The 27,317-nt window shown below is 36.0% G+C and overlaps 1 protein-coding gene across 1 annotated transcript; it reads right to left on the bottom strand.

Moving 5' to 3' along the window:
* Positions 1-22,279: 22,279 nt before the first annotated feature.
* Positions 22,280-23,118, bottom strand: LOC113750232. The gene has a single exon (XM_027294216.1). The coding sequence runs from the start codon at positions 22,995-22,997 to the stop codon at positions 22,344-22,346; it is 654 nt and encodes a 217-aa protein (XP_027150017.1). The 5' UTR covers positions 22,998-23,118; the 3' UTR covers positions 22,280-22,343.
* Positions 23,119-27,317: the final 4,199 nt, after the last annotated feature.

Genomic DNA, 27,317 nt, shown 5'->3' with positions numbered 1-27,317 from the left:
TTAACTGGGGAGGGTTATAAAATCCCTTGGTTCAAGTAGAATCGGGATACTTAGTATGAATAAGGGGTGAGCCTTTCTTTGTACAAGTTAGTTTGCATCACCAACGATTGGAAGAAACACTTGGTTGATTGAGTTCCCAAATTGGTGAAATTTGGGAGCAAGAGGAAGTGCCATTGAGAGTGCCATTTCATTTGGTTTGTTTTCTATTTACTTTATTGCTCTTTATTTACCTTGTGGATCAATTGCTATGTCTTTTGTGTATTTCATTTGGTTGAAATTATTGAGTGAAATTTCTATCATTCATGAAAATTTGTAATCACTCCCCCTCTTAGGTTGTTTCTAGGCCTTACAATTTGTATTAGATCTTGGTCTCTATTGATCAAGTTTAACTAGTTTAGAGAAAACATTGTTATGGCAACTAATTTTTTTATTAGGAATATCCAATTAATGAATCACTGATTTTTTATGGCAAAAATTATGATGTGCGGAAAAAAGAATAGAAACCTTTATCAAATCTATTGATCTTAAGTTGTGGTATGTTGTTGTAAATGGTCCTTATAAAGTTTTAATCAGAAAAAAGGAAAAAATTAGAGAAAAGACTAAGAAAGAGTTAAATGAAATTAATAAAAGAATGTTAGCTCAAAACATACAAGTTATGGACATTATTTGTAAAGTCTTGAAGAAAGATGAACTAAAAAGCGTAAAAGATTATAAAAGTTCTCAAGAAATTTGGAGAAGATTAGAAGAGATTTATAATAGAAAAAAATTTCAATTTAGTAAAGAAAAGGAAGGATTTTCAATCTCAAATTCTAAGGAAGGAAAGAATATAGTTGATTTAATGGTCGAAAATATTGTTAGAAATTTGTCTGAAAGGTTAAAAAGAGCTAATGAATTGAACAAGACTTTAAAATCTAAATTGAATGGATGTACATTAGAGAAGAAACAAATTACAGTAATAAATGAGAAGTTAAAACTTGCTATTGATAAGTTAAATGAGCCACATAAGGAAGTTGAAAATTGAAATAAGGAATCGAAGAAAAAAAATGAAAAACTCAAAGAAAAAAATGAAGGTTTATGAATCTTTAAAAGTTGAATATGCAAATATTAACAAGACAATAGATAATTTGAATTTGTGTTTAAATGAGTTTACCAATACAAAAGAAGAAAATAAAACTTGTTGTAAAAGTAAAAGTGATTTCAAAAAATCTAATGACAATAAGAAAAATTTTGTTATATCTAAATTAACTTACTATTTTTGTAAAAAAATTTGGTCATAACATTAATGCATGTTTTAAAAAAAGAAATTTTGATAGAGGAGCTAAAATGATGTGGGTTAAAAAAGATGAATCTATAATTCACAAAGAAAAATAAGATGTTAATAAGAAAAATGAAATTAGGAGTGTATCTCTAAAATTTAAAGGTCAAGTTGTATTAGTTTGATTAACAAGAGATTACCATTGAACCATTTAAAGCGGAATAAAAATATTTTATGTAGTATTTTAATGTGTAATAACTATAAAAAAATTTTGAAAGTTTATAAAAATATTAAGGATATGAGATTCAAGAACTATCAATTTGGCTTTTATTCATGGACATGATTGTTCTTGATAACTTATTAGATAATTTTGAAAATAAATGTTGAATGAGTAAATAGACTTGTTTGAATTCATGAAATGTTTATTGATTCGATCATTCTAAAACTTGAATGTTTGAATATATTGCATGATGAATATGGAACTCTTGTTTGTGACATACATGGGCGTTATAAAGAGGGAAAGGCTAACAAACTATACAAGGAAATACTTACATGATTTATTATTTCTTGCTTTACTTGTACAAGGTGATGAATATATGTTTTCTTATACTACTAATGTACACTTGTACAAAGTTTGTAATTTAGGAATGGTGTAATTTGAAAGTGATCTTCAAGGATATATATTCCCTCAAATCAAAACAATCTATCCTCAAGCCATGCTTAAAAAAGATAATCCAAATAGCTTGATGGTTTGAAAATAAAAAAGAAGAAAGAAATAGAGTTCTCATCTACCAATTCAACTTTGTATCATAGAGTAGATGAAAAACAAAAGATAAAGATAAAGCATGCATTTAATTTGGACTATGAGGATGATAACCATTATAACTAGATGGAATTTTTTTTTTATGTATGCATTTAAAACTTAATTTTCTTATCTCAAATTGTATATAAGGCAAATGAGTAACATTTGAATGCTTGATTGATGTGTATTCTAGTTTGTACTATTGTCATAATAGAACACATAGATTTGGAATGCCTAATTATTTTGAAATTCTATTCATATATATCCTATGTGTGAATATATTTTTCAAAATGATGACTTTGAACATATAAATTCTAGATTATAGTAATCCCAAATTTTACTCAAATATGTTAATAACTTGCTAAAGAAAAGAGGAGCTATATCAAAAGCAATATATGGTAGAAAATCCTTTATATTTACTTTCTATAAGTTTTATGTGTATATTATACTAATTATATAAGCTTGACATAGTTTAACCACTAGGTATAATGTATCTCCTAATCTAAATGTGAAAGTATTCGATACCAATTTAATTAAACCTAGCATATTATTTTGCTTATATGAATTGATTGTCAATTTTGTACTTAAATGCTACATCTATGCATGTTGATATCACACATGAAAATGAATTAGGTATCCATCTAATAAATTTCATATCTTCATTCATGTTTAGAAAGATGGAATGTTTTTAACCTCATAATAATTGAGGAGTTGCATCACATATGCTCGAATATTGATCAACTCTTGTTTTGATGATCCTTTTATGTACCCCTTGTCGCCTATTTATACATTTTTCAAAATAGGAGGTACTATAGTAAGGATGAGCTTTGAAAATAATCCTTTACATAATTCTCTTGTGTGTACTTGTTAATATGTCTTTGAAGGGAAGTAACTCTTTGAATGTGATTCATTCCTTTGTGTTTACTTCATTTACATGGTTATTTTAAGGAGGAGACATTTGATGAGAATGATAAGAAAATTGATGTGATTTTGATTTTAGGGGGAGTTTTACTTGCAAGTATCCAAAAGCAACTTTCCTTCATGCTTACATGTTTTATTTTTAATTATGACAAAAGAGGGAGTATGTGATGCCTCCACTTCTCCCGAGGGCGAACCCAAGGGTATCAGCGGGACGCCTGCCCAACTCTCGCCAAGACTCGATACAATTCCAATTCAAACTTAAGGAAAAATATCTGAATGATAAAAGTTGAAGGTATAAAGAAAGGGTCGCTTCCTTAAAATATTTAAATCTTACAACACAAGTTCTCAAAAGTAAATCACTTTCCCCAAAAGTAAAATCACTAGAAGTCGGCTAATTAAATACAACCCAAAATAGTCGCCAAGAGCTTTACAAGCGTCACCCCAGCAAATTCTAGTCACAAAAGTCAAAACTCAACATCCTAATCTAGTTCGCAACCGAACCTCTAGCCTGAACATCCTCTTTCGGATCCTCCTCGAAAGGTTCCTCCTCAGGAGTGGCCTCACGAACCAGGCTCTTGACAGCCTCTATCGCCTCCTCTATCAATATGGTCGTGTCGGCTAAAATTCCTGTGGCCCGATCCCGGACCTCCTCGACTACTGTAGCTAGTCGAGCCCTAATCCTCTGGAGCTCAACACCAGCGGCCCCAGCCCTAGTCCTGTCCTCTACCACTGTTCCCTCTAGCTCAAATATCCTAGTACCCTGAGCGTCCACCATAGCACTCAGCTCCTCGACCTCCTGAAATAAGCTCTGTTGGTAACCACCAACTGCCGACGCTCATCGTCAAGGGACAATACTAGCTCATTAAGGTAAGTGTACGTCATCCTACACGGACAATGGGGAATCCTCGAAGAAGGCGAGTATCGGATACGGGATTCTCCTCCATGCACTCTATATCGAATAGATCTAAGAGGCACCACATGTCCATTAGCATGCCCATTACGATTAGCAGCGTGACCTTCGTTACCATTCTCTATCTCTACAAAACAACCACAAATTCTAGGTTAGAAATTTAAAGTCACTAATTCGCTCAAATATCACTTAAACTATAACTAAGTCATTTAATCCCTATTTTCAAGAGTAAAGTCTCTAATACATCTCCCAAATAGAACTCTAAACCTAGCGTTCTGATTTTCATCCCTACGAGCAATCACTTAACTTTCAAACCAGTCCCACAGTCCGGCATCTTAAACTTTTAGCCTAAGATTGTGATACCCCAACTTTTAGGATACTATTGTTGTTTAGTCTCAAAGAGAATATTACGGTTTCTTTATTTTATTGTTTTGTTATACAAACTAGAAACCCTAAATTCTAGAAATAAAGTCTAATCAAAACCCTAGTTTCATTTGTGACTGACCGTTTTCTCAAATTTCTCATATTTTAACCGAAACCCTAAATTCAATTTATGGAATTGTAAAACCCCTCACGTTTTCTTAAAAATGCCCTTTTAATTGGAAATTATGACTTTACAATAGTCCTACCACCCTATCACCCCACAATAAGTGCAAATGAACATGAAAGTAAAGGTTTTCATTTTTCATTTTCAAGTTAGAGCGAATTAGGGTTTTCACTTTTTTCCGTAGTGTAATTATCCGGTACGGAGCGAGGATCAAATTTGGTGCTTAAGAGTGACTTTTAGGTGAGAAATAATATGTGATTAGGAGCAATGATATAAAGTTAGTGAATAGGAAGTAAAAACCCTAGTACGTGTGATTAAAGGAAAAACGGTGCGAACCGACGTGTACTGTGCACTACCGATTGAACGCACCACTTGACCACCACTTTCTTACCATACAAGATCATTATTATTTAAGAAAAATATCCCCTCAATTCCAGCTGGCTTTGACCAAAAATTTGGACCAAAATGGCAAGGAAAAGAAACAAAAAAATGAGTGGAGGTTGGTGAGGACAGTTGTCGGCCATCTAAGAGCCTTGACCAAGACTAATTGTCTTGCCTTCTTATCACCATGGAGCAGCCTTTCTTCCTCATTTTTCTGGTACCTTGGCCAAGAGAGAGAGAGAGAAAAACCCAAGGGAGAGCTGCCCAAATCCATCTTGAAATTGGATCATCCAAGTGAGGAAACAAAAAACTAAACCAATTAAAACCTTCCTTGAGTGTTTAGCTAGTGAGGTGTTGGTGAAATTTTGGAAGGAAGAGCTAGGGTTGCTTTTGGTAGTCACTTTAGCAAGGTAATGATGCTGATTTCCCCATTTCTTACTCTTGATCTTGTTTAAATTGGCTTAGCACCTTAAATTTGTGGTGGATGATAGCTATTATCAAGATTTGGGCGGATAGTGTATGTTTTTTTTAGTTATATGAGTTAGGGTTTGAAAGATTGCTTCCTATACTTGCTGTATGGTTCATATATGTTGTATCTAAGATTATATAAGGGGCTTTGGTAGTGATTGAAGCAAGAAATGAAGAAAGTTTCCTTTGAAACCGAAAATTCCAGATTTCTGGAAAATTGTAGCCCTGTTCTGTCCGGTTCCAGTTCATGATGTTAGAAGCCAAATTAGGCTTAGCATAAAACATGAAAGTTGTATAGAATGATGTTTTATAGTTGACTACAAAATTTCAGCCCAATCGGAGTAACGTAGCCTGTGAAAAGACCAAAATACCCTCGCTACCCTAGGATGTTTCCAGTGATCCGTTTTAGACAGTTCATCCATTTGGCTGTGTTTATTCACTATGATCCGTGCAGATTTAACCATTTTCCAAAACATGAAAGTTTTAGTACTCTGTCTTAGCTTTTCAACACCTCCAAGAACGTCTTAACGGACTTTGGTAGCTTGCGATATGGCCATTTAAAGGTAGTGCGGTTAACTGGTCTATTAGTTGGAATTTGGTTCTGTGAATTGGGAATTTGACTAGGTTACACTGGAAATTAGACTAAGTGGTCTTCATCAAAATTGTAGCCCTGTGTCTTAACTTCAAAACAACACAAATTACATCTCAATCTGATAAGCGTAGCCTCGGATGTGTCCATTCCGCAAAAACACGTCAAATCTGTCTTTTGTTAAACTTCATTTCCGCACATGTCATTAGCTTGATTTTTGTACTTGTATTACCTTGAGCCTATTGAACGGCTATTGTGATGAATTTATATTGTGTATGACTTTGGGATTGGCTGAGGAAAAATAATGAAGCCGTACATGGCTAGAAAATTAGGTAAATACAAAGGGCATGCTGCCCAAATTTACGCTCGAGGACTAGAGAAATATACTTGCGACTTGAGTAAGGGTTAAGAGTGATTACCACTTGAACTATCTAGGATATTTGCGTCTTCTTTTTCCGAGGTATATAAGTAAGGATTTGGCCGAATTTGTACCCTTGAGAAATACAACTATGACTACTAGGAATACGTTTTCCTTGTACTTTCGACACAAATGGCATTTTCAAGTACAAATGTTACAAAGTTATATAGTTTGAAAAGCGAGCGAGTGTTTCACGAATATTCTCCAAGTGAATTTCCATTTCTTGATTCTTATTGAACGGAACGCCTAAGTTTCGAATCTTAGTCATGTTTCAAAGTTCTCAAATTGAATTTTATCGCAGATTTGGACTCCGAACCCGGAGTATAAACCAGACGTGATTACTAGGGGCACTTCATTTTGGTGAGTGCTTCCAAATACCTGATTGAACTGGACACTTGTTTCCAATACTTGATCAATATGGTTAAATGATATATGATTGGCTTGATCGGGCAAGAGTGTACTTTATCGCACTTGCCCTTATTTGATATATACTTGTTTATTGTTGAAATTGAATTGATATACTTGTTTATGTTGTGCGCACTTCCTGAAATTCCAGAAACCCTGTGGCAAGTTACTCGAGTCGAGCCGGCAAGGGCTTGGTCGATTGGGTAACGAACACTGGGTCTCTTGATTGTCGAGTGGAGTGATATCTCCTCGACTAATCGGTATACTCGAGTATTACCACCCGTGTTTATTGAGGATTTTGGGTCCAGTAGGGGGTTTGAATGGTGGACGGAGAGTAGTGTAAGTGGTGCTCTAGTGGATTGGTTCCTTTACTTGAAAGTTGACGGAGTGTCAACTATTACGTGATCAAGCTCCTGATGATGAATGGAAGTTGGCTCCTGAGAGCCATCCGTATCCTTATGCTTTGGAATGATTATTGCTTATTGGATTATTGTTTATTCTGAAAAACTTTACACTCGCTCATTTTGAGATTGCCACTTGACGTGTTATTGCTCACTTTTATAAACTCTTCATGCTCGTTACTTTGCTATATCGAAAACTTGTACTTATAAATAATGGTCAATTTGCTATTTGGAACCTCACTGGGCTTTTAGCTCATTCCACTCCATTTGTTTTCCTTACAGGGGTACGAGCGAGGCGTGAGACGTGTAAAGACTAGCGTAGTCTAGTTGTTTTGACTTTTGACTTGTACTCACGCTATTCCTTGAATAGAATGTTTTGTATTTGGATTTTGTACACTTTGAACCAGTTTGGGTATATTGAGGTTTTGTATCTTGATTGTGCATCAATGTAAATTATAAGCTTGAATTGCGATGTTATTTATGGTCTATGGATGTATGCATGTGATACGAGTGAGTGAGTCCTGACGAGAGATAGGCAGGCGGTCCGTCGAACCCTTTGGTACGCCTTAGGGGGAGGTGGGATCGTCACAAAGATATACTACAGAGATCTGAAACCTAAGCTCTAATACCAACAGTGACGCCCCCACTTCTCCCAAGGGCAAACCCAAGGGTATTGGCGGGACACCTGCCCAACTCTCGCCAGGACTCGATACAATTCCAATTCAAATTTAAGGATAAATATCCGAATAATAAAAGTTGAAGGTATAAAGAAAGGGTCGCTTCCTTAAAATATTTAAATCTTACAACACAAGTTCTCAAAAGTAAATCACTTTCCCCAAAAGTAAAATCACTAGAAGTCGGCTAATTAAATACAACCCAAAATCCTAATCAAAAGTAATCAAACCCGCTTCTCCAAAAATTCTTTCCATTCCAAACTCCTGCTAAGGAAAACAAAGCTAATGGGGTGAGCTGACGCTCAGTGAGGCCAAGAAACATGCAAACACATAGTTCACATAACCATGGCATTTTTACGAGAATTAAAACAAGAAATTTCAAATAATTCATAAATAATAATAACACACATTCAATAAGGATACAGGAGCTCTCAGGAGCTAAATTCCACTTGTTTCGCCAAGGCTCGATCAAATACTTTCATGTAATGACATTCCGTCAATCGGGTGGGTATTAAGTCTGTAGAACTTGTGACGACCCCACCTTACCCAGAGGCGTACCAAAAGGCTTAGCGGACCGTCTGCCTAACTCGCGCTAGGACTCGAAAACGCAAAGTAATGAAAGCCATATAAACCAAAAGAGTACTATTCACAATATATACATTGGCAAAAGAGTTCTATTTACACCCTCAAAAGTAGATATCCAGACCACTACATCACCTTATGATAATAACCAAAATAAAAAAGTAGACCCGAAAAAGGGTTCTTACACGGATCAGTATAACAAGAAGAACCATCTTAATTGTCCGGTTACTACAAACTAAACCTAGCTATACTAGTGACAGTGCCAAAGAGTCTCCCGCGTCGTCCCCTATTAAGGAAAACAAAGAGAAATGGGTAAGCTAAAAACTTAGTAAGTAAACAGGGGTAAAAACGTAAATGGCACATCAAGACGAACAATTTCGTCACAAAGATGCCATGTCAAAAGCAAAAGAAATAACAACACAAGTTAAGGATACAGGTTGGCTCCAAAGCCAAGTCATTTGCCACGTGTGACCTCCTGTCGACACTCCGTCGACCACAAATAAGGGTCCGTAAAACTCCACTTGTACTCCCACCATACCCCTTATCACCTTCATTGGCCAGTCAACTGCACAAAATGGCTCGAGCAATCAAAACGAAATCGAACTTGGTTCACAAATGTGGTGACCTCAAGACTAGGTTGGACTGACTTCGACCAAGCCTCGGCCGGCTCGAATAGTCCGTATAGGTCTTGAGATCAGGCCCCAAACTCATCATATTTCAAAAAGTCACCCTGAGCGACAAGCTCCAGGGGTTCAATCCCAAAACAATTCATATACGCATGTCATGTATAAATGCAGGTGCAAATTAGGGTTTAGGTCGAGTGTGATAAAGTACACTCTCACCTAAATACCCTTTCATCCACATTAAAGCACATAAGTGATTTATACATATAAGCGGCCCGAATACTTACATAAAGAACAAGTATAGCAAAAGTACGAAAATCACGTCGCGTGCGCCAGCTAACAGGTCCCATTGGCTCTGCCTAGCCTGCTACCACATTATTCCACAAACGGCTATTAAAATGCATAAATCAAGCAAATAGGGCATAATGGACACGCGAACGGAAACGGAAACAGCCGTCGAAAACGGAAACGACAGATTTGCCACCCCAAACTGTTTTGACCATAAGTTAGGCTATCAATGTCAGATTAAAGTGTATGAGGCACCATTTCAAAGCTAAGAGAACGAGTCACAACTTTCATGAAGACATCAAGAGTTAAAATAGGATTCATCCTCATCAAAATAGGAAGAAACAATAGCCAACAGAAACTGTCTTAGGCAATCCAGACAGTTTACAATGTTTGGATCGTTTTGTATGTTACCAAGGTCCAAATGCTCTGAAATTTAGCAGATAGACAGATCACTCAAACCTTTACAACTTTCATGAAGGCCCTTCAACCCAGATCTCAACTGAACTAGGGCAAAAGTGCACAAGACAGTCCCAGCCGTTTAGATCCAGGTTGTCAAACAGGCCCTGTTTGAACGACCATAACTCAGGACTTGTAGATCCGAATCAAGAAATTCCAAAGGCGATGGAATGCTGAGTTATAAAGCTATAACTTTCATGTTTTGTCTAAAAGCTGAGTCAGCACGGATCCCAATGAAAAATGGAACCAAAGCTGCAGAATTGCACTGTCCTGTTTTTCTGGTTTAGGCTATTTCAGTGGCACAAACGTGTGGTCCAAATACAAGCATCACATGCAAGTTTTCTAACCATTGCCACACCACTACAACACACACATACCATCTCCTAATGGTGTTACAAGAAACCCGAAATCCCTTCCCCACCCTAACCTCAAAACCTAGCAAATACTAACCATATTCTATACTCTTAATCTTACAAGTCCAACTAACCTCCAAACCTAACCAACCAAACCCTAACTATCTAAGCCCTAGATAAGCCAAACTAACTTCCCCTTAAACTAGGGTTTCATGACCAAATCAGATTTTACTAAGAATCAACCATACAAGTGAAATTATCACACCATAGATCCCATTAGCAAGCCAAATAACCAACCAAACCAACTTAAGGAATCATGAAGCAAGAAACCCTAATTTCCCTAGCCTTGACCGAAATTTATGCAACAAAATACCAACAAAATAAACCATTAAACTCCTCTATAATCACCATATAAACCATAAAAATTCACAACCACAACGAGAAGATCACTTTCATAGCTTCAAGATTAAATCACCAAAAGTTAACTTTCAAGTGAGATGGTTTACCTTCAACCAAACTTTGCAAGTGATGAAATCACAACAATCAAGTGCCAATGATGCTTCCCTAAGCTCCAAGGTCAAGATGGATGGCTAAAGGTGGATGAACTTGGAAGGAATTTTCTCTCCTCTCTTGTGCAAGCTCTCGGCCCTCTCTCTCTTTGGTGTTGGTTTGCTTAATAACTTATGTTTAGCTTGTATTTCCTATGATACAATATAAGTCAAAGCCCATAGAAGATATTTTCACTTCAACCAATCATACAAAAGCGTGCATTTTGCTTCTTAGCCCTTACAACTTCACTTTATCTCTCTTACTCTTTTGCCCACAAACTTATGGAAGTCTTTCAATTAACTCCATAGGATACATGCGTAATCTAGTCTAAAATGCTTCATCCCACTTAATCGCTTCACTAATCACCCTCCTATCTTAACCACCCCTTCTTAATCATACTTTATCCTACATATAAGTAACTAAACAACAACCTTTTTGACATTAGCAAAATTAGAGGTTTTACTAGTTTAGGGTTTTCTAGCTTTTTAAACCTATTTAACCATTGTAAAATAAATCAAATCCTATACTTACCTATACAAAAACATACATTAGTATGCCTAATATTAACTCCAGCATAAACTTGTGATTAATACGAAAACTAGGGTTTTAGTAATAACCCAAATTAGGATTTTCTAAATATGTAGAACAAAATAACAGTTAAAGGATTACCACCAACCCTAAAACCAAATTTTGCAGCAAAAATGATGCTAATGCTCTTTATTTCACATAATATCAAAATTAAGGAATAACTGGGGTCTTACAGAACTTCACTTACTCTTCCCCGTTCACCGTTACACCCCCTGCTCTGGGCCAACACTTCTTTTACATAAGGCGATACTACTCGAGTATGCCAAGCGAGATCTCTCAAATAGATCAAGTTTATAAATTTTTCTCATGGCTCACCAAGCTTCACGACCAAGCCCATGCCGGCTCGAGTCGTAAGGTCGGCTGATGAGTTTGGGTGTCCCCCACTATTATAAATTTAAGTCAAGGAGATCACTCCAATCGACATCGATTCAATCATAGTATAATTCACTATTGCAACACTTCACTTTATTCACTTAGCAATTCACTTCATACAATTCCAATATGATTCACTTAAAAGAGAACGAGTGTGATAAAGTACACACTCGACTCGACACTTTCAAAATACTCAATTAATGAAAGCAATTAAGCACGTAGCAATACTTCATACACATGACACTCACCAAGTCAAAAGTGGGTAAGTGAGCAAATAAGTTTTCAGGCGTCCACTCCGAGATTCTCTTGAAGATCCCCTTGAGTGCCTGAGCAAATAATAATTGACTATCACTCACTATTACTTACAAACCCCGTGCTAACAAGGAAGAATGTACACTTGCAATACTAAGACAATGTCATGAAAGAGAACCTTAATCACTCGAAAATCGAGATTCAAAAGTGGGGATTTAAAGTCCCAAGAGAAACTAGTCTCTAACATGAAATTGAATTTAAAACAGTTTATCGATATCAAGATAAGGTGACGAGTCCACAAAAGCTCATTTCATAAGAAATCAGAAAGTTTCAGCTTTAAGTGACAAACTTGGAAAAATCAAATCTTGACTTTGGCATGTCCAAATATGGAAAACTCTATACGTCGGATACTAGGTTCGAAGTACTAAAAGTTCCTAGAAGACTCTTTTCCAAGAAGACAGGTTTGAACCAGTCTTGGTTTTCCAGTAATCTTTGAAAATTCGGCATAATTCACAGAAAGTGAACCAGCCCTTGAAATTTGTAACACAAAGAGAGTTCCAAATAAGGTTTCAAACACGATAAACGGGACTAAATTCGGAGTCTTGAGTATCAATATATAACAGTTCAAAGTCAGTCAATTTTCACTACTAGAACAATGAATTTCCAGATTTGAAAAGCAATCTTTGGGGCATTATTTGGATATCGAAATGATCTTGAAATTACACCAAATTTGATAAAATTAAACTTCCATATTGAGTACCTCTCTATCAAATTTTACGCAAAAACTCATGTGGGAAGGCAGTTAACAAAATGACTAAAGTTGGGAATATGTTTCAAGGCAAATCTGCCCTCATACTTTTCTTTCTTTTCCAAGTGTTTTGCACAATGAAATCAACCCCAATTCGATTCAATTTTGAAACCAAGGTCCTATAAACATTTAATAAGCAATTGACATCAAAATTTTTGAGACAAAACATCTCAAAACAAGGTTGACCATTCGGCCAACAAGAAAGGAAAGACTTTCTAGTTTTCCAGCTTTGTTGCACTTTCAAAATCAGACCATATCTCACTCAATACAAGTTCAAATTAAGAATGGTTGGTGGTGTTGGAAAATATGTTCAAAATGATACATTTCATCAGAAAGAGTCATTTCCAAAATCAGTTCACAAATGAGAGAAAATAGAGCCACAAGATGCAGCTTCTCCATTCCTCTCGGACAGACAGTCACAACAGGACAGTCAATTTTGTTAAATCACTACGGTTCACTTAGTTTGAACTAGTAGATGAGTTTTATACCATCAAAAAGCTATGAATATCTAGTTTTGAATGCCACTAATGGCACTCAATTTCAAATTTTGTACAGAAAGTTATGTTTGAATAAAGAGGTACTGTTCGGCTGCCTCGATCACCATTTCCATATTTCTTTCTTTATCGAAAACTCTAGTTTTGAGTAACCAATTGAAACGATTTTTGGTAGACACTTTGTACACACAATATACCACATATATCCATCAATTTCACAGCCATACAAGCACCAAAAATTCTAATTAAAATAGAGCAACAGTGGATAGAATTTCAGCCAACTCTAATCTCACTCATTTCTCAATTTTCTCTCCATTTCTAACCGTAGTTCCACTCATTTAACACATAAACACAACAATTAAGCACTTTAATCCTCAAGGCAATTACCTATAATCCATCTCAAGACCACTAGCCTAGTGGCTAAAGCAAGATAACTTATTTTCCTCAAGTCCTCTACCTATTTCTTGCTTGGGTTGTAAACCGATGCAATCTGAGCTTCATTCTTGAAGAAAATGGAAAGATTTGAAGGAGATGGAGGATACCTCTTGAACCCTTGAAGAAATCAGAAATTTCTCACCACAAAATCTCCAAGAAACTCCACTAGATGATGTCTTTCTCCAAGCTAGAGTGATTCTCTAAGAACTAGAAGATTGGATGAAGTTTTGCTAGCAAGATGGAAGCTTGAAATGAAGAGTTTTCTTCTTCCTTTTCCTTTGCTAGAGGTTCAGCTGACCAAGAGAGAAAGAGAGAGTGTTTGGCAGGTATGAATCTTGTCTTGGAAGCTTTAGGAAATTGCGGCCAAGAAGCTTTGCAAAAGTCAACTTCAAATAGTGTCGCGCGCGGATTTCGTACCACCGTTTTCTCTCTTGTTTGTTGCACTAGTGCACTAATCCTCCAATGTAATTCCTTTAATACTATAATTACTCATTCTTACGAGTCTAGAATTAATTTCTCAAATCTCCAATTTGTTGCACGGTGCGACTTTCGAGAAACTATTGACGCGCGCGCGGTAAAAGCAAAATTTTGAACTCACTCACCTCTAATCCCTCAATTAACTTTTCTTAGTATACTATTAATCATTCTTAATTTTTCAAGATTATTGCACTCTCGGATTGAATATTACCTCAAAAAATATGTACTCGCTATTTCTCACTAAACGAGCCTCTGAAAAATTAAATTTGCTAACAGGCGTTTTAAAAATATAAGTGATACATTGCTACATGTAAATGGATTTAAAATGGTTGAAATAAATTATTCAGAGAAAACAGGTGAATAAATAATTAAATAAGCCAGTAAAATAAGATAAAAATAAGAAAATTTTCGGGTCCTCATATCTTTCCCTCCTTAAAAAGAATTTTGCTCTCAAAATTCACACCTAGGATATGCTTATCATTAAGTTATGCTTATCAGATCAATCAACAACTTACACTCTCCAACCCATAATTCACAATTTCTATTCACCCAATTAGCAATTAAAATTTGATTTCCCCAATAGGCATTTTAACTTCCAAACTATAGGGTAACTTAATCGGTCTCACATTTACCCCACTCATAAATCTAGGGTTTGCAAATGAGTGTGTGGTATCAGGGTCACTTGAACCTTAGTTAAACAATGAAAAACAAGAATCATACCTTCAATAACCTTAGTGGAATTCGAAACCTGTTGATGGTCTAATGCATAAACTCTAGCCGTTGCTTTAGATCGACTTCCTCCAGCACTAGTTTGTTTAGATGCTGACTTTTCTGGCCTTTGAGTACTACCTCTTACTGTCGGCACTCTTGGACAACTTGCGAGCGGATGCTCGGCACTACCATAGTATAAACACTTTCCCGATTTCCTCCAACAATCATTTTCTACATGATTGGACTTGCCACAGTAGCCACAACTAACTTGAGGAGTCACGGCCTGACCACCAGAAGGCGTTTCTCTTACTCGACCTTGCCCATTGTGGCCTCCTCTTGGTTGAGTTCCTTTTCGTGGACTGGATGTCTCTACTCTTCCCATTCCTTTTTCCTTTTTAGAAGGTGGGACACTTTTAGTTGCTTGTCCAGAGGAGTAACTAGGAGTGTTCCTTTTCTTAGCATGAAAATCCCTTACTTGCAGTATTGCACTTTCGACTCTCTGTGCTTTCTCTAAAGTTTCAGTGAAAGTAGAGATTTCGGCTGCCGCCAACCCCTCCTGAATCTCCACATTAAGTCCTTCTACAGAGTGTCTTATCTTTTTCCACTCATTAGTCACCAATTCCGGAGCATACTTAGAAACCTTAGTAAATTTTCCTTCATATTCAGCCACGCTAGAAGTCCCCTGTCTCAACTTTATAAATTCATCCTCCATTTTCTCTTGAATCAAGGGTGGAAGAAATTTTTCATTAAACTCTCGGGTAAAGTTTTCCCAGGTCCAAGGGGTCCGTGTTTTTTTCCATTTTCCCCTTATCACATCCCACCAAGCACGTGCTACACCCTCAAATTGAAAGGCAACAAAGGTCACTCGTCTGTCCTCAGTATAGTTTAGGGCAGCAAAAATATTGATCATTCTTTCCAACCAGTTCTCCACTAACTCAAGGTTGGGTCCTCCGATAAATTTAGGCGGAGCAAATTTCAAAAATCTCTCCAAAACCCTATCATCCCCTCTATCCTGAGCCTAGGTTGCTTAATAGGTCCTTGACCTTCTCGTTTTGCTAATCGCTCTAAAATATCCGTCATGCAGTTGATGGTAGTAGCCACCTGGTCACCCTCTACATGTCCTTGTCTTTGGGTCGGTCCAGTTGCCGATCCTTGATCGTCCTCTAGAGGTTGGGTTTGCCTAACCCCACGCCCCCAATCTCTACCTCTCTTTCGTCCATCCACAATCTTAGTTATGCCTAAATGCAAGCATAGAATTAATTACGCGAGAGAATACTTAAAATACAAGTCAATGCGAAAAACATTTGAAATAACGATAATTAACATATATTAACAATTAAAGATCCATACAAGATCAGCAAGTTATGGGGCATTTACAAAAATATAGCACACATGTGCTATAAAAGTGCAATTAGTCATGCAATAGACGCCAAGAACTTTACAAGCGTCACCCCAACTAATTCTAGTCACAAAAGTCAAAAGTCAACGTCCTAGTCTAGTTCGCATCCGAACCACTAGCTTGAACATCCTCCTCCGGATCCTCCTTGAAAGGTTCCTCCTCAGGAGTGCCCTCATGAACCGGGCTCTCGACAGCCTCTATCGCGTCCTCTATCAATATGGTGGTGTCGGCTAAAATCACTCCAACCCAATCCTGGACTTCCTTGACTACTCTAGCCAGTCGAGCCCTAATCCTCTGGAGCTCAACACCAGTGGCCCAAGCCCTAGTCCTCTCCTCTACCACTGTTCCCTCGAGCTCAAATATCCTAGTACTCTGAAGTATCCACCATGGCATGGCGCTCAGCTCCTCGACCTCCTGAAGTAAGGCTCTGTTGGTAATCACCAACTACCGACGCTCATCGTCAAGGGACGTTTTAAAAATACAAGTGAGACATTGCTGCAGGTAAATGGATTTAAAATGGTTGAAATAAATTATTCGGAGAAAACAGGTGAATAAATAATTAAATAAGCCAGTAAAATAAAATAAAAATAAAAAAAATTTCGGGTCCTCACAGAGTAGATAGAATGATATTTCTTTAAATGTTGACTTGTGCTGAGCGGGAGCCTATTTGAGTTTATTTCATAAAAGAAATCACTATTTTGTTTGTCATCATAAAAAAGAGAGAGATTGAAAGACTTAAGTTGATTAATCATTAGTTTTGATGAGTAACGAAACAAAATGATGATTTTGACCAATATTTCAAATGAATTTTTCATTAGTATAGGTGCTCAAACAATTGGTAAAGAAAAGAAAGCAAAACAAGAAGGAACAAAGTCTTTCACTGAATATCAAACGCACCATTGAATGAATACCAAGTGGATTTGACGTCTAAAGCACTTCAAAATAAGTATGTCTCTAAGCATGGGATGAAGTTTTAGACATTTGTTAAGAGAAATAGATGTCCAATAAATAAAGTGAAACTTGACCTTGATGATCAGATGATGGATTGGATGCATGGTTGGACTATCAGGCGTTCGACAGATTAAAAAGAAATTTTGGAACTTTATGTTTCTATCAGGCGAATCTTTTGAACATTGGATTAGATGTCTAAACCTCCTAGCAAAGACTCAATACACTTTTGAACGCAATGTCAGATGTAGAACAATTGGATTGGACGCCCAAAAGGGTGTTGGATGCAGGATTGAACATCTGAAAGTTCCAATTACTAGTTTTCTAACAGGTAATTTTTTGATTGTTAGAGAGGAATTTTGGGAAAAATTTCACTATTTATAAATATCCCCAAATTTCGAAAATAAGAGGAACTTTTGCCTACATGAGATACAAGCTTTCAAGAGTGATTTTTGTTCAAAAAAATATTTTGACTAGTGTATAGGTATGGAAAAAGTTCTTGAATTTGTGAGCCTCACTTGTAATTGTTATTCATTGTTAGGGTGAGTATTCAATTGTAACTTAGAAAGAGTTTACTAGGAAGAGTTGTAAAATCTTTGGCTCAACTAGAGTTGAGATATTTAGTGTGGGCAAAAGGTGAGTCCTTCTTTGTACAAGTTTGTTTGCTTCACCAACAATTGGAAGAAGTTTTTGGTTGATTGAGCACCAATCTTGGCGAAGTTTATGAGCAAGGGGAGGTGCCATTGAGAGTGCCGATTCATTTGGTTTGTTTTCTATTTACTTTATTGATCTTTATTTACTTTGTGGATCAATTGTTACATCTTTTGTGTATTTTATTTGGTTGAAATTATTGGGTGAAATTGTTATTATATGGGAAATTTGTGATCAATCTAATTCATTCCCTCTCTCAGATTGTCTTTGGGCCTTACACCCGCTTAATGACGGCAAATGATATACTGATGACCATTCCATCAATTTTTCTCATTAGATCTTTGTTTCGTTCCTTAATTTTAGTGTTATTTATTGGTGCAAGATAAATTTTTTTACATTATTGATACATAAATTTTTCAAGTAATTTCCTTTTTCCATTGATTTTTATCTCAACCTAATGTCGGAAAATGTGATTCATCAAATGACAATCTGCAAATCTCGCAGTAAATAAATCACCTGTCAATGGTTCCATATACTTAATAATTGAAGGTGACTCATAGCCGACATATATCCCCAATCTTCTTTTGGGGCCCAATTTACGATGTTGGGGCGATGCAATTGGAACATAAACCGCACAACCAAATATTCGTAAATGTGAAATATTGGGCTCATAACCAAAAGTTAATTGTAGGGGAGAATAAGTATGATAACTTGTCGGCCTAATTCTCACAAGTGTTGCTGCATGTAATATAGCATGTCTCCAAGCAGATGAAGGAAGTTTAGGCCTCATCAATAATGGTCTAGCAATTAATTGTAGCCGTTTAATAATGATTCGGCTAGACCATTTTGTGTGTGAACATAAGTTACAAGATGTTCAATAGTAATTCCAATGGACATACAATAATCGTAAAAAACATGTGACGCATATTCACCTGCATTATCTAGACGAATTTTCTTTATTAGATAATCTGGAAATTGTGCTCGCAATTTAATTATTTGAGCAAGCAATCTCGTAAATGCCAGGTTGCGAGTAGATAATAAACGTAAATGTGACCATCTAGTTGATGCATCAATTAGCACCATAAAATATTGAAATAGTCCACATGGTAGATCTACAGGTCCACATATATCACCATGAGTTCGTTCTAAAAATATAGGGGATTCAGTCCCAACTTTAACTGTTGATGGTCTAATAATTAATTTTCCTTGAGGGCAAGCAACACAAGAGAATTCATTGGCTTTTAATACCTTTTGATTTTTCAATGAGTGACCATGTGAATTCTCGATTATTCGTCTCATCATTATAGATCCAGGATGTCCGAAACGATCATGCTAAATCATAAAATCATTGAGATAAATAGACTTCTGGTCTACTAGATGATGAATTTCAACTGCACTAATTTGTGCATAATATAAGCCAAAAGAAAAGGAAGGTAATTTTTCTATTACGCATTTTTGCCCAAAAATGATACTTGTGATTAATAAAAATTCTCCATTTGTCTCAGTCATTGTTTCGATATGATATCCATTTTCGCGGATATCTTTAAAACTCAATAAATTTCTCCAAAACTTGGGAGAGAGTAGTGCATTATTTACGATAATTTTAGTCCTTTAAGGAGAAATAAAGTGGCTCTTCTGGAGCTTTCAATGAATTTTGCACTACCACTGATGGTAGTAACATTTGTTTCTCTCATTTTTAAATAAGAAAAATACTTTTTATTTTTCAATATGGTGTGCGTAGTAGCACTATCAATGAGATAAATGTCATCATCACCATTATTTAATCCCAAATATTTAGCATCCATTTCTTCTTCAGGAAGAAAATTTCAAATAAAAAATAAGTAATAATAAAGATACGAAAATAAATATTGAATAGAAAGAAAATTACATTAAACATATAAAGCATCATAAAATATCTAAACAATCATAGGGTATTTGTTGACATCTTCAGGATGTTCAAAGAAATCAGTTACATCGAGATATGTCATATTAGCATCATCACCATCATCATAATCATTCTTTTGATCAATGAAATTTGTTTCGACACCTTTGTCTTTCTTTTTCAATGATTCTTGATAGAGATCAACAAGATACTCAGCCGTACGATAGGTACAGGACCAATAACCTTCCATACCATATCAGTAGCATTTTTCTCACATACCTTCTTTTCTCCATTTTTCTGATTGTAGTTATTACCCCTCTTTTGAGGAATATTTTGTTGTTTGCCACGATTATAATTTTCATGGAGTACAAAACTATTACGATCACATCCACGGCCACGGCCTCTTCCACGGCCACCTTTACGGCCACGTCCACGACCTCGACCAGAATTTTGAAATTGAGTCGCATTCGCTTCAGGGGATGGACTTTCACCAGTTGGTCGAGACTCATGATTTTTCAGCAATAATTCATTATTTTGTTCAACCAAGAGAAGACATGCAATAAGTTTAGAATATTTTTTAAATCCCTTCTCTCGATATTGTTACTGCGGGAGCATGTTAGAGACATGAAAAGTAGAAAATGTTTTTTCTAACATATCTTCATCGGTGACTTTTTCACCACATAATGGTAATTGAGAAATAATTCGGAACATAGCTAAATTATATTCATTGACATATTTGAAATCTTGTAGGCATAAGTAAAGCCAATCATATCGGGCTTTTGGAAGAACGACCAACTTCAGGTGGTCGAATCTTTCTTTCAAATCTTGCTAAAGGACAAGAGGATTTTTAACAGTAAGATACTCTATTTTTAATCCTTCATCTAAATGATGACGAAGGAAAATCATAACTTTGGCACGGTCTTGGTTTGAAGATTCATTCTTTTCAATAATAGTATTACCAAGACCTATTGCCTCAAGATGAATTTCAACATCCAATACCCATGATAAATAATTTTTTCCAGAAATATCAAGAGGTACGAACTCTTGTTTTGTAAGATTAGCCATAAGAAATTAAAATAAGTTTTTGAGTTAGAAATTTACCTCCGAAGTTACTTGAAGAAATACGGGCAGAATTTCGACAAAATCTCGTGTTTGTTCAAGGTAGAGGCTCCGTTTTTACATTTTGCTTAAAAGTAGAGATTCATGCTGATAACGTGTTATAAAACTAATAAAATAACAAGATGTAGGATAAAATAAAATAGAGAGAAGTAGACAAAAGTAGTGAACTATTCTTTTATTAACTCAAAGCGATCAAAGCTTACAAAGAGATGTTCAATCACCTCTATTTATAGAGAACACTAAATAAAACTAAAAGATTAACCTCTAAATATAAGAGAGGTTATAAAATTAATTGTATAGGAAAACCAAACCATCATCTATACTAACTCTTTTATCCTTGGGGGAATTCAATTTTATCCTTGGGAGAATTCAATAGACATAGGAAACTTTAATGGACATTCATTCCTATTTAATTGTTTCATGACAAAAGTTAAGTTGGACTAATTAATTTTTGTTGTAAGCATTTTCCCTCTTTCACGATCTATATTTTGTTTGACTTTTAAGGTTTTCTTTTCTTGTCAATTATAAGACTTGGATCAGCGATTAAAAGTGTGGAGTAAAAATTTTCCCCTCTTTAAACTGATCATTGAAAATTTGGACGATCAAGTTGGCCCAATAATAAATGTTAAAGGATGATCTTGCCCTATTAAAGTGAAGGAACCAGATCGGCTGCATAATAAAGTTAAGGAATGGTTTTGTCTCAAATCAAGATTGGAGGATCAAATGGAGTTCTCTAGTAAAGTTTGAGAACTCTTTTTGGGTCATTAGCCTAATGTAAAACTTAGTAAACAATTTAGCAAAACCTACACTCAGTAAGAGAAAACCTGTACAAAATTGGATCGGATCCTTCATTTTGAAAACATTTTTTTTTTCTTCTGGAGGTTCACACTCCACATCTGACCCCAGGTTTCGCTCAGGCCCCAGTGCAGTGTCGTGGAGCCCTTTAGCATGTTGTATTATGAAAACGTCAAGAAACATGAAGACAAATGAGAGGAGCTGAACTATAGTGGTTTGACCTGATCGAGTTTAGCACAAGTGGCATCTTACACCACAAAAGTGGACTTTAACCACAGCGAGAATTGTTGATTTGTCCTTATCATTGACCATAATTTCCTTCTTCACTATTAGAAAGGTGTATAAACAACCAAATAGGAATCTTGTTTAACCACCTCTCTGCATAAATATGTGAAGTTTAGAAATCAAGAATATTTACTAATTTGTAAAGTTAGACCACAAAAAAGCAATTTTTTCATTTGTGGACTGGGGTAGGTGGGTATTGACTCAAGTAATTAACTATGTTCATAAATAGAAGACGACTAATTATATAATTTTGTCACACCAGAAAAATGAAAAAGATTAAAAAAAAAGATTCCATAAAATTTAAGTAATTACCTACGAGTATTAATTACTTCAAAATTATGTAACTCATTGAAAAATGGGTATTGGATTACTTGGATCTGAATCCAATTTTACAATTTAATGTCTATAACAAATTAAAAATTAAAAAAAAAATTACAACAAGTCAATATTACCTTTTCAAAACTTTTGGAATACCTTTCAATTGAAATTTGGATCCCCAATATGATTACACAGTTTGTGCTGGCAGTGGCAGGTGATTGTTCCTAGGTACATGAATCTGTTCAATCTGTAAACTTTTCAGTGCCGGGCCACCAGATCTTCTCTTCCACAGATTTACTTCACATGGCTGCTGCACCTTCTTGATCACCGGCAATGGGGGATCCAGTTCACTAATGCTCACATGATCAATACCACCATCATCATTGTTAATCTTCGAAGACCTTCTTGAACCACTTCTCCTCAGGATGATCTCTCTGCAGCTCCTAGCATTCCCAGCACCGTACCTGGTGTTACTACTGCTGCTGGTGGCCGGGAAGCTAGTTATGAGGTTTTTGCCGGAAAACAATCTTCTGAGCTTTTTGTGCTTAAAATGCCCTTGGTGATTTGTGTTGGTTTTCGCGGTGGTGGTGGCTGTTGTAGCTGTTGCGGCCGTGAGCCTATAGGGTGTTGAAAAGCCGATTAACCGGTTGGTTTTCTTGACTTTACCCATACAACTAACTTTAGGGGATGAAGGGTCGTCGGAGAAGGAGCATGAACGATCTTTGTACTCTCTTAACTTGACATCCTTGATGGAAACTCGGCATAGAAGTGGCAAGAATGAGTTCTTGTTATAGAAACTTTGCTGATGAAGGTGATGGTTGTAGTTGTATCCATTTCCCATTTCTCCTCCAGTCTTGATTATATTATCTCACAGTTTCTGTGAACTTTTGTAGCCAATACGCTGTGTTTGTAATGGTGTGTGAATGTGTGTGGTGTGTGTGTTTGTGTAAGAATACACAGGGGAAGAGAGAGTTGGGAAAGAAATAGAGATGGGACACTGGAGGTAAATAGTACTTGCAAGGAAGGAAGGATGGATGGATGGATGAAAATTGAGAACTTTATTATTATTATTATTGTGTCCCTTCCTTGCTTCTTCATTTGCACTAGTATTATAGTATCCATCTTTCTTTCTTTATTCTTAATTTTATCTTTTGTTGCTTTATTTTTTATTTATTTTGGCGTTTATGATTTGAATAATGGGGAGTGCGAGGCAGAGTGATGTAATGTCCAACATATAGGTAACATGCATTGGGGGAAAAAATGGTTAAAAAAGAACCTCAAGCTAGCTAGAAGTGTATCTTGGTAATTTACACGCAAAGCCGGGTCTCAAAGAGCTTTATATTTTTTAACCCTCCCACCCTACCCCTTTCCACTCTCAAGTGTCAAGTACAAAATTCAAAATCTAAACCTGGCTACACAGAAAATTCTAAGAGCTCTCTCCTATTATGATTTACGAGTCAATCTTAGTGATTTAGCTAGCTTTACTTAAAATGCGGGAATGCTATAATACTTTTGCATCTAAAAGATATATGCTGCTACTATAATTTTAGGACTAATTTTATAAATCTTTCCTGAGATTTCATGAAATATCATTTATGTGACGCCCCGAAAAAAAAATGAGTTTGAGAACCCGGAAATTTTCTAATTTTCTAGGGTTTATTTTATTTAATCGCCCGTTTTTTCTACATTTTCTTTATTAGAAAAAATTCCCCAGATAATGTTTATGAGCAAAGATAGTTTTAAAATGATTTTTCTAGTATCGGTTAGTGTTTGAGAAAATAAAAGCGTATTTTGAATGTGGGACCCACTAGGGCGAAAAGTTCGGAAAAATTCGACCAATTAGGTTAAGTTCCGGATACTGGGTGAAATTTATCGGGTGTTAAGAGATAAGTAGAGGAGGTGAAGTGATTGATGTGAGAGGGAAAAAGAAGGATAGAAATGCATTTAATGAAGTGACACGTGTCACCTTGTTATTGAAGGTTGGACTTTGACATTTGACCATCTTACTACCTTTACCAAATAAGTACCAAATTGATCCAAAATTACCTTCATTCTTCATCATCTTGGCTGAGCTTCACAAGGAGAAAAGAAAGGAAAGCTTTCATCTTACTTCTTCATTTCTTGCTCCAATCAAACAATTTAACCGATTAAACTTGGATTTGCTCCATAAAAACCTTTCTCTTGGTAGTATTAAGGTGTGTAGTGAAGTGGTTTGAGAAGCAAAGGTGCTAAGTTGGGTCTTTTCTTGGGTTTGTAAGGTAAGTGACTAAGGAACCTTTCCTTTGATCTTGATAATGTTCAATTAGTGATTGGTGGTGGTTGAATAAGTGATTTTATGGTTGATTTCCTGATTTTGGTTGAAAATGATGAAGATTTATTATTTTTGGGGATTTTTCTGTTTTCATATGGATATGATTATGGGTCATGTATGATGATTGGAAATGATGTTTAATAACTCTAGGAGGTGGAAGAAGTGATTAATTGCAACCAATTTCTGTTTTGGACCAAAAATTGAAAAGTGAGGGTTTTGTGATAAACATTCTGTCCGAATTTTTAGGTCCTAGATAGAGGCCGAATTGGCCTTTTCTTAAAACATTAAAGTTGTAGGGAATGACATTTTAGGGGTGCCTACAAAATTTCAGGTCAATCGGAGTAGCGTGGAATGAGATAAGTCGAAATTACTATTGCTGTTCTGGGTTACCCAGAATTGGAAATCTGTGACTGTAATTGGTTGTTTTCGCTGGAATTGCTTCCGAATTGGTTGTTGAGGTCTTCTGATGAAATGTAACCCTGTTTCGTAGCTTTCAGCTGGTTTTGGAATTTCTGGATTTGGACTTGTGTAGGCTGAGTTATGATGTTTACGCTAGAATGCGTTTTGCAAACCTGTTTTCGTGATTCTGGTATAGCATCTTGCATTTTTGACCTGGTTACACTGGAAACTGAGTTGAGTGACCTTCTACAATATTGTACCCCTATCTCTTAGCTTCGAAACGGTGGGTCTTGCACCTTCATCCGACAATCGTAGCGCCTTTGGTACCATTACCGCAAAATGACGTCAAAACCTGTTTTTCTGGTTTTGAGCTTAACTTTCATTTCCGGACTTTTCCCTAGTTTGACTTGTACTAGTACTACTTGGAGTTTGCTGAATGGCTATTGGATGAACTTGTTGTTGTGTGTGTATCTTTGGGTTTGAATGAGAAGAATAATGAAGCCATGATGGCTGGGAAAGTTAGCAAATTCAGGGGAAGTGCTGTCCGAACTTTGAAGGGACTTGATTGCATTGAGTTTGTGATCTAAGACTTGGATTTGAGCAAGACAATGATATATGATGGTTGGTTCCTGAGCCGTGGAGGTGAGTGACCTCAAACTACTTCTAAAGTTATTTATGAACCGTTTCTTACATTATTTACTTTTGAACTGTTTCCAAAGTTACTTTTGAAATGTTTTCTTGCATATCATGTGTGCTGGCATTTGAGTGTGCCTTGTTTGCTATATTTCTTGACTTCATGACTTGTATTTTGGTTGATAACGTGTTAAGCGCTTATAATGATTTCCAAAACGAGTTTTCGAGGCGAGTGTGTACTTTATCGTACTCGACCTCGATAAATGTGAAATTTTCGATTGCAATGTTACTTGCGCATGAATGTAAGCCTTTTGGGCTGAACTGGCCATTGCCCCTTGTTACCGGTCGTCTTGAGCCAGAAGCGGACTCGGTCAGGCGATTAGGAACTTGGGTGAACGTTTGGTATACTCGAGTATTACCTATGTAGGTTGGTGGAGCCTGGCCAAAAGCAGGGACGGGGTGAATGAAATGAAATGAATGACCAAATGAGCGAGGAAATGTCAGGAGAATGAATGTATCCTTTCATGAATGTTACTATCGCTTTCCATTGTAAATGTTTCTTGAATTATTGATAATCCATATTTACTGTTTTGCAAATGATGTAGTTGTTTCCGGATTTATCATTTAATTTATGACATCATTGCTATATGACATCATTGAAATGAACTATTGTGAAACCGATTTGATTAATGATTTTCTGGTTACTCGCTGAGCTTTTAGCTCACCCCAAAAACTATTTATTCCCCTCCACAGGGCTCGTGGCGAAGGAAGGACTTGTAGTACTTGTGCACGTGTATGGATGGCCTAAACTTTGTACAATTTTGGATTTGGAATTATTTTATGTATATTTGGGATTAGTTTCCGCTGCATTTGTGACATGTAATTATTGGAGACGGATGTGTATTTGTGGACCAGTTGATGTATATTTGATTTTTATATTGTAATTTAATTGAGGACTGTAGTGAACGACTGAGTCCCGGCGAGAGCTGGGCAGGCGGCCCGCCGAACCCTCTGGTTCGCCTTAGGGGGAGGTGGGGCTGTCACAATTTAACTCCCTTAAGGTTTTCAAAATCTCATTTAGCACCCCTCGAATTGACATTTTGGTAACAATTATTAGGCTTTCTAACCAAAAGTAATATTAGAAAATTCATGTTAGAGGAGAGAGACTATTTTAGTGCCCTTAATACCCTTAGGCTATAAAAAAAATGAAGGCTCCATTTGCATTAGCTATTTTCATGGGTGTTTTTAAAATATTTTATTGTAACAATATATATGAAAAACTTTTATTCTAGATGTTTTTTATGGTGTTATTGGGATATTCTTAAAGTATAAAAATTTTTACAGAATAAAACCAAGAAAAAAAGTACTAAATTGGAACAATTTTAAAAGTGATGGGATGAAAGTTGATAAAGATTTATACTGTAGCCAATAGTCATTTGTATAGTAGAAAGACAGTAAAAGCAAATACTATTCTTTAAACCATTTTTACAAATAAAACCCTTCATAGTGTTAAAGGCAAATAGCACATAAAACTTATACATTTGAGTAAAAGGCTCAATAATATATGAAATTCAACTTCAATATTACATAGAGAATTTTCAAAATAGACCGACATTTTCATGGGCGTGAAAGATGAAAATTTTATTATAAAAAGAAAAAGTTAGAATTTGAAAAACCATAGTGTATGGAGTTCCAGTTACTTCATTTCTCTTGTGCTCTACATGATAGGAACAAATAAATAAATAGATAAATATAGTTGTGAATTACAAAAACGGGAAAAAAAAACCTACAGCTCTTCTTCTCCAAATGCGCTAAATA

This window comes from Coffea eugenioides, chromosome 10 (assembly GCF_003713205.1).
Source record: "Coffea eugenioides isolate CCC68of chromosome 10, Ceug_1.0, whole genome shotgun sequence".
Classification (NCBI taxonomy): domain Eukaryota; kingdom Viridiplantae; phylum Streptophyta; class Magnoliopsida; order Gentianales; family Rubiaceae; genus Coffea; species Coffea eugenioides.
This window is presented reverse-complemented; position numbering and strand designations above follow the sequence as displayed.

What these genes read in the sequence shown, in the direction of transcription:
- LOC113750232 (XM_027294216.1), bottom strand. Translation starts at nt 22,997, where the DNA reads ATGGGAAATGGATACAACTACAACCATCACCTTCATCAGCAAAGTTTC.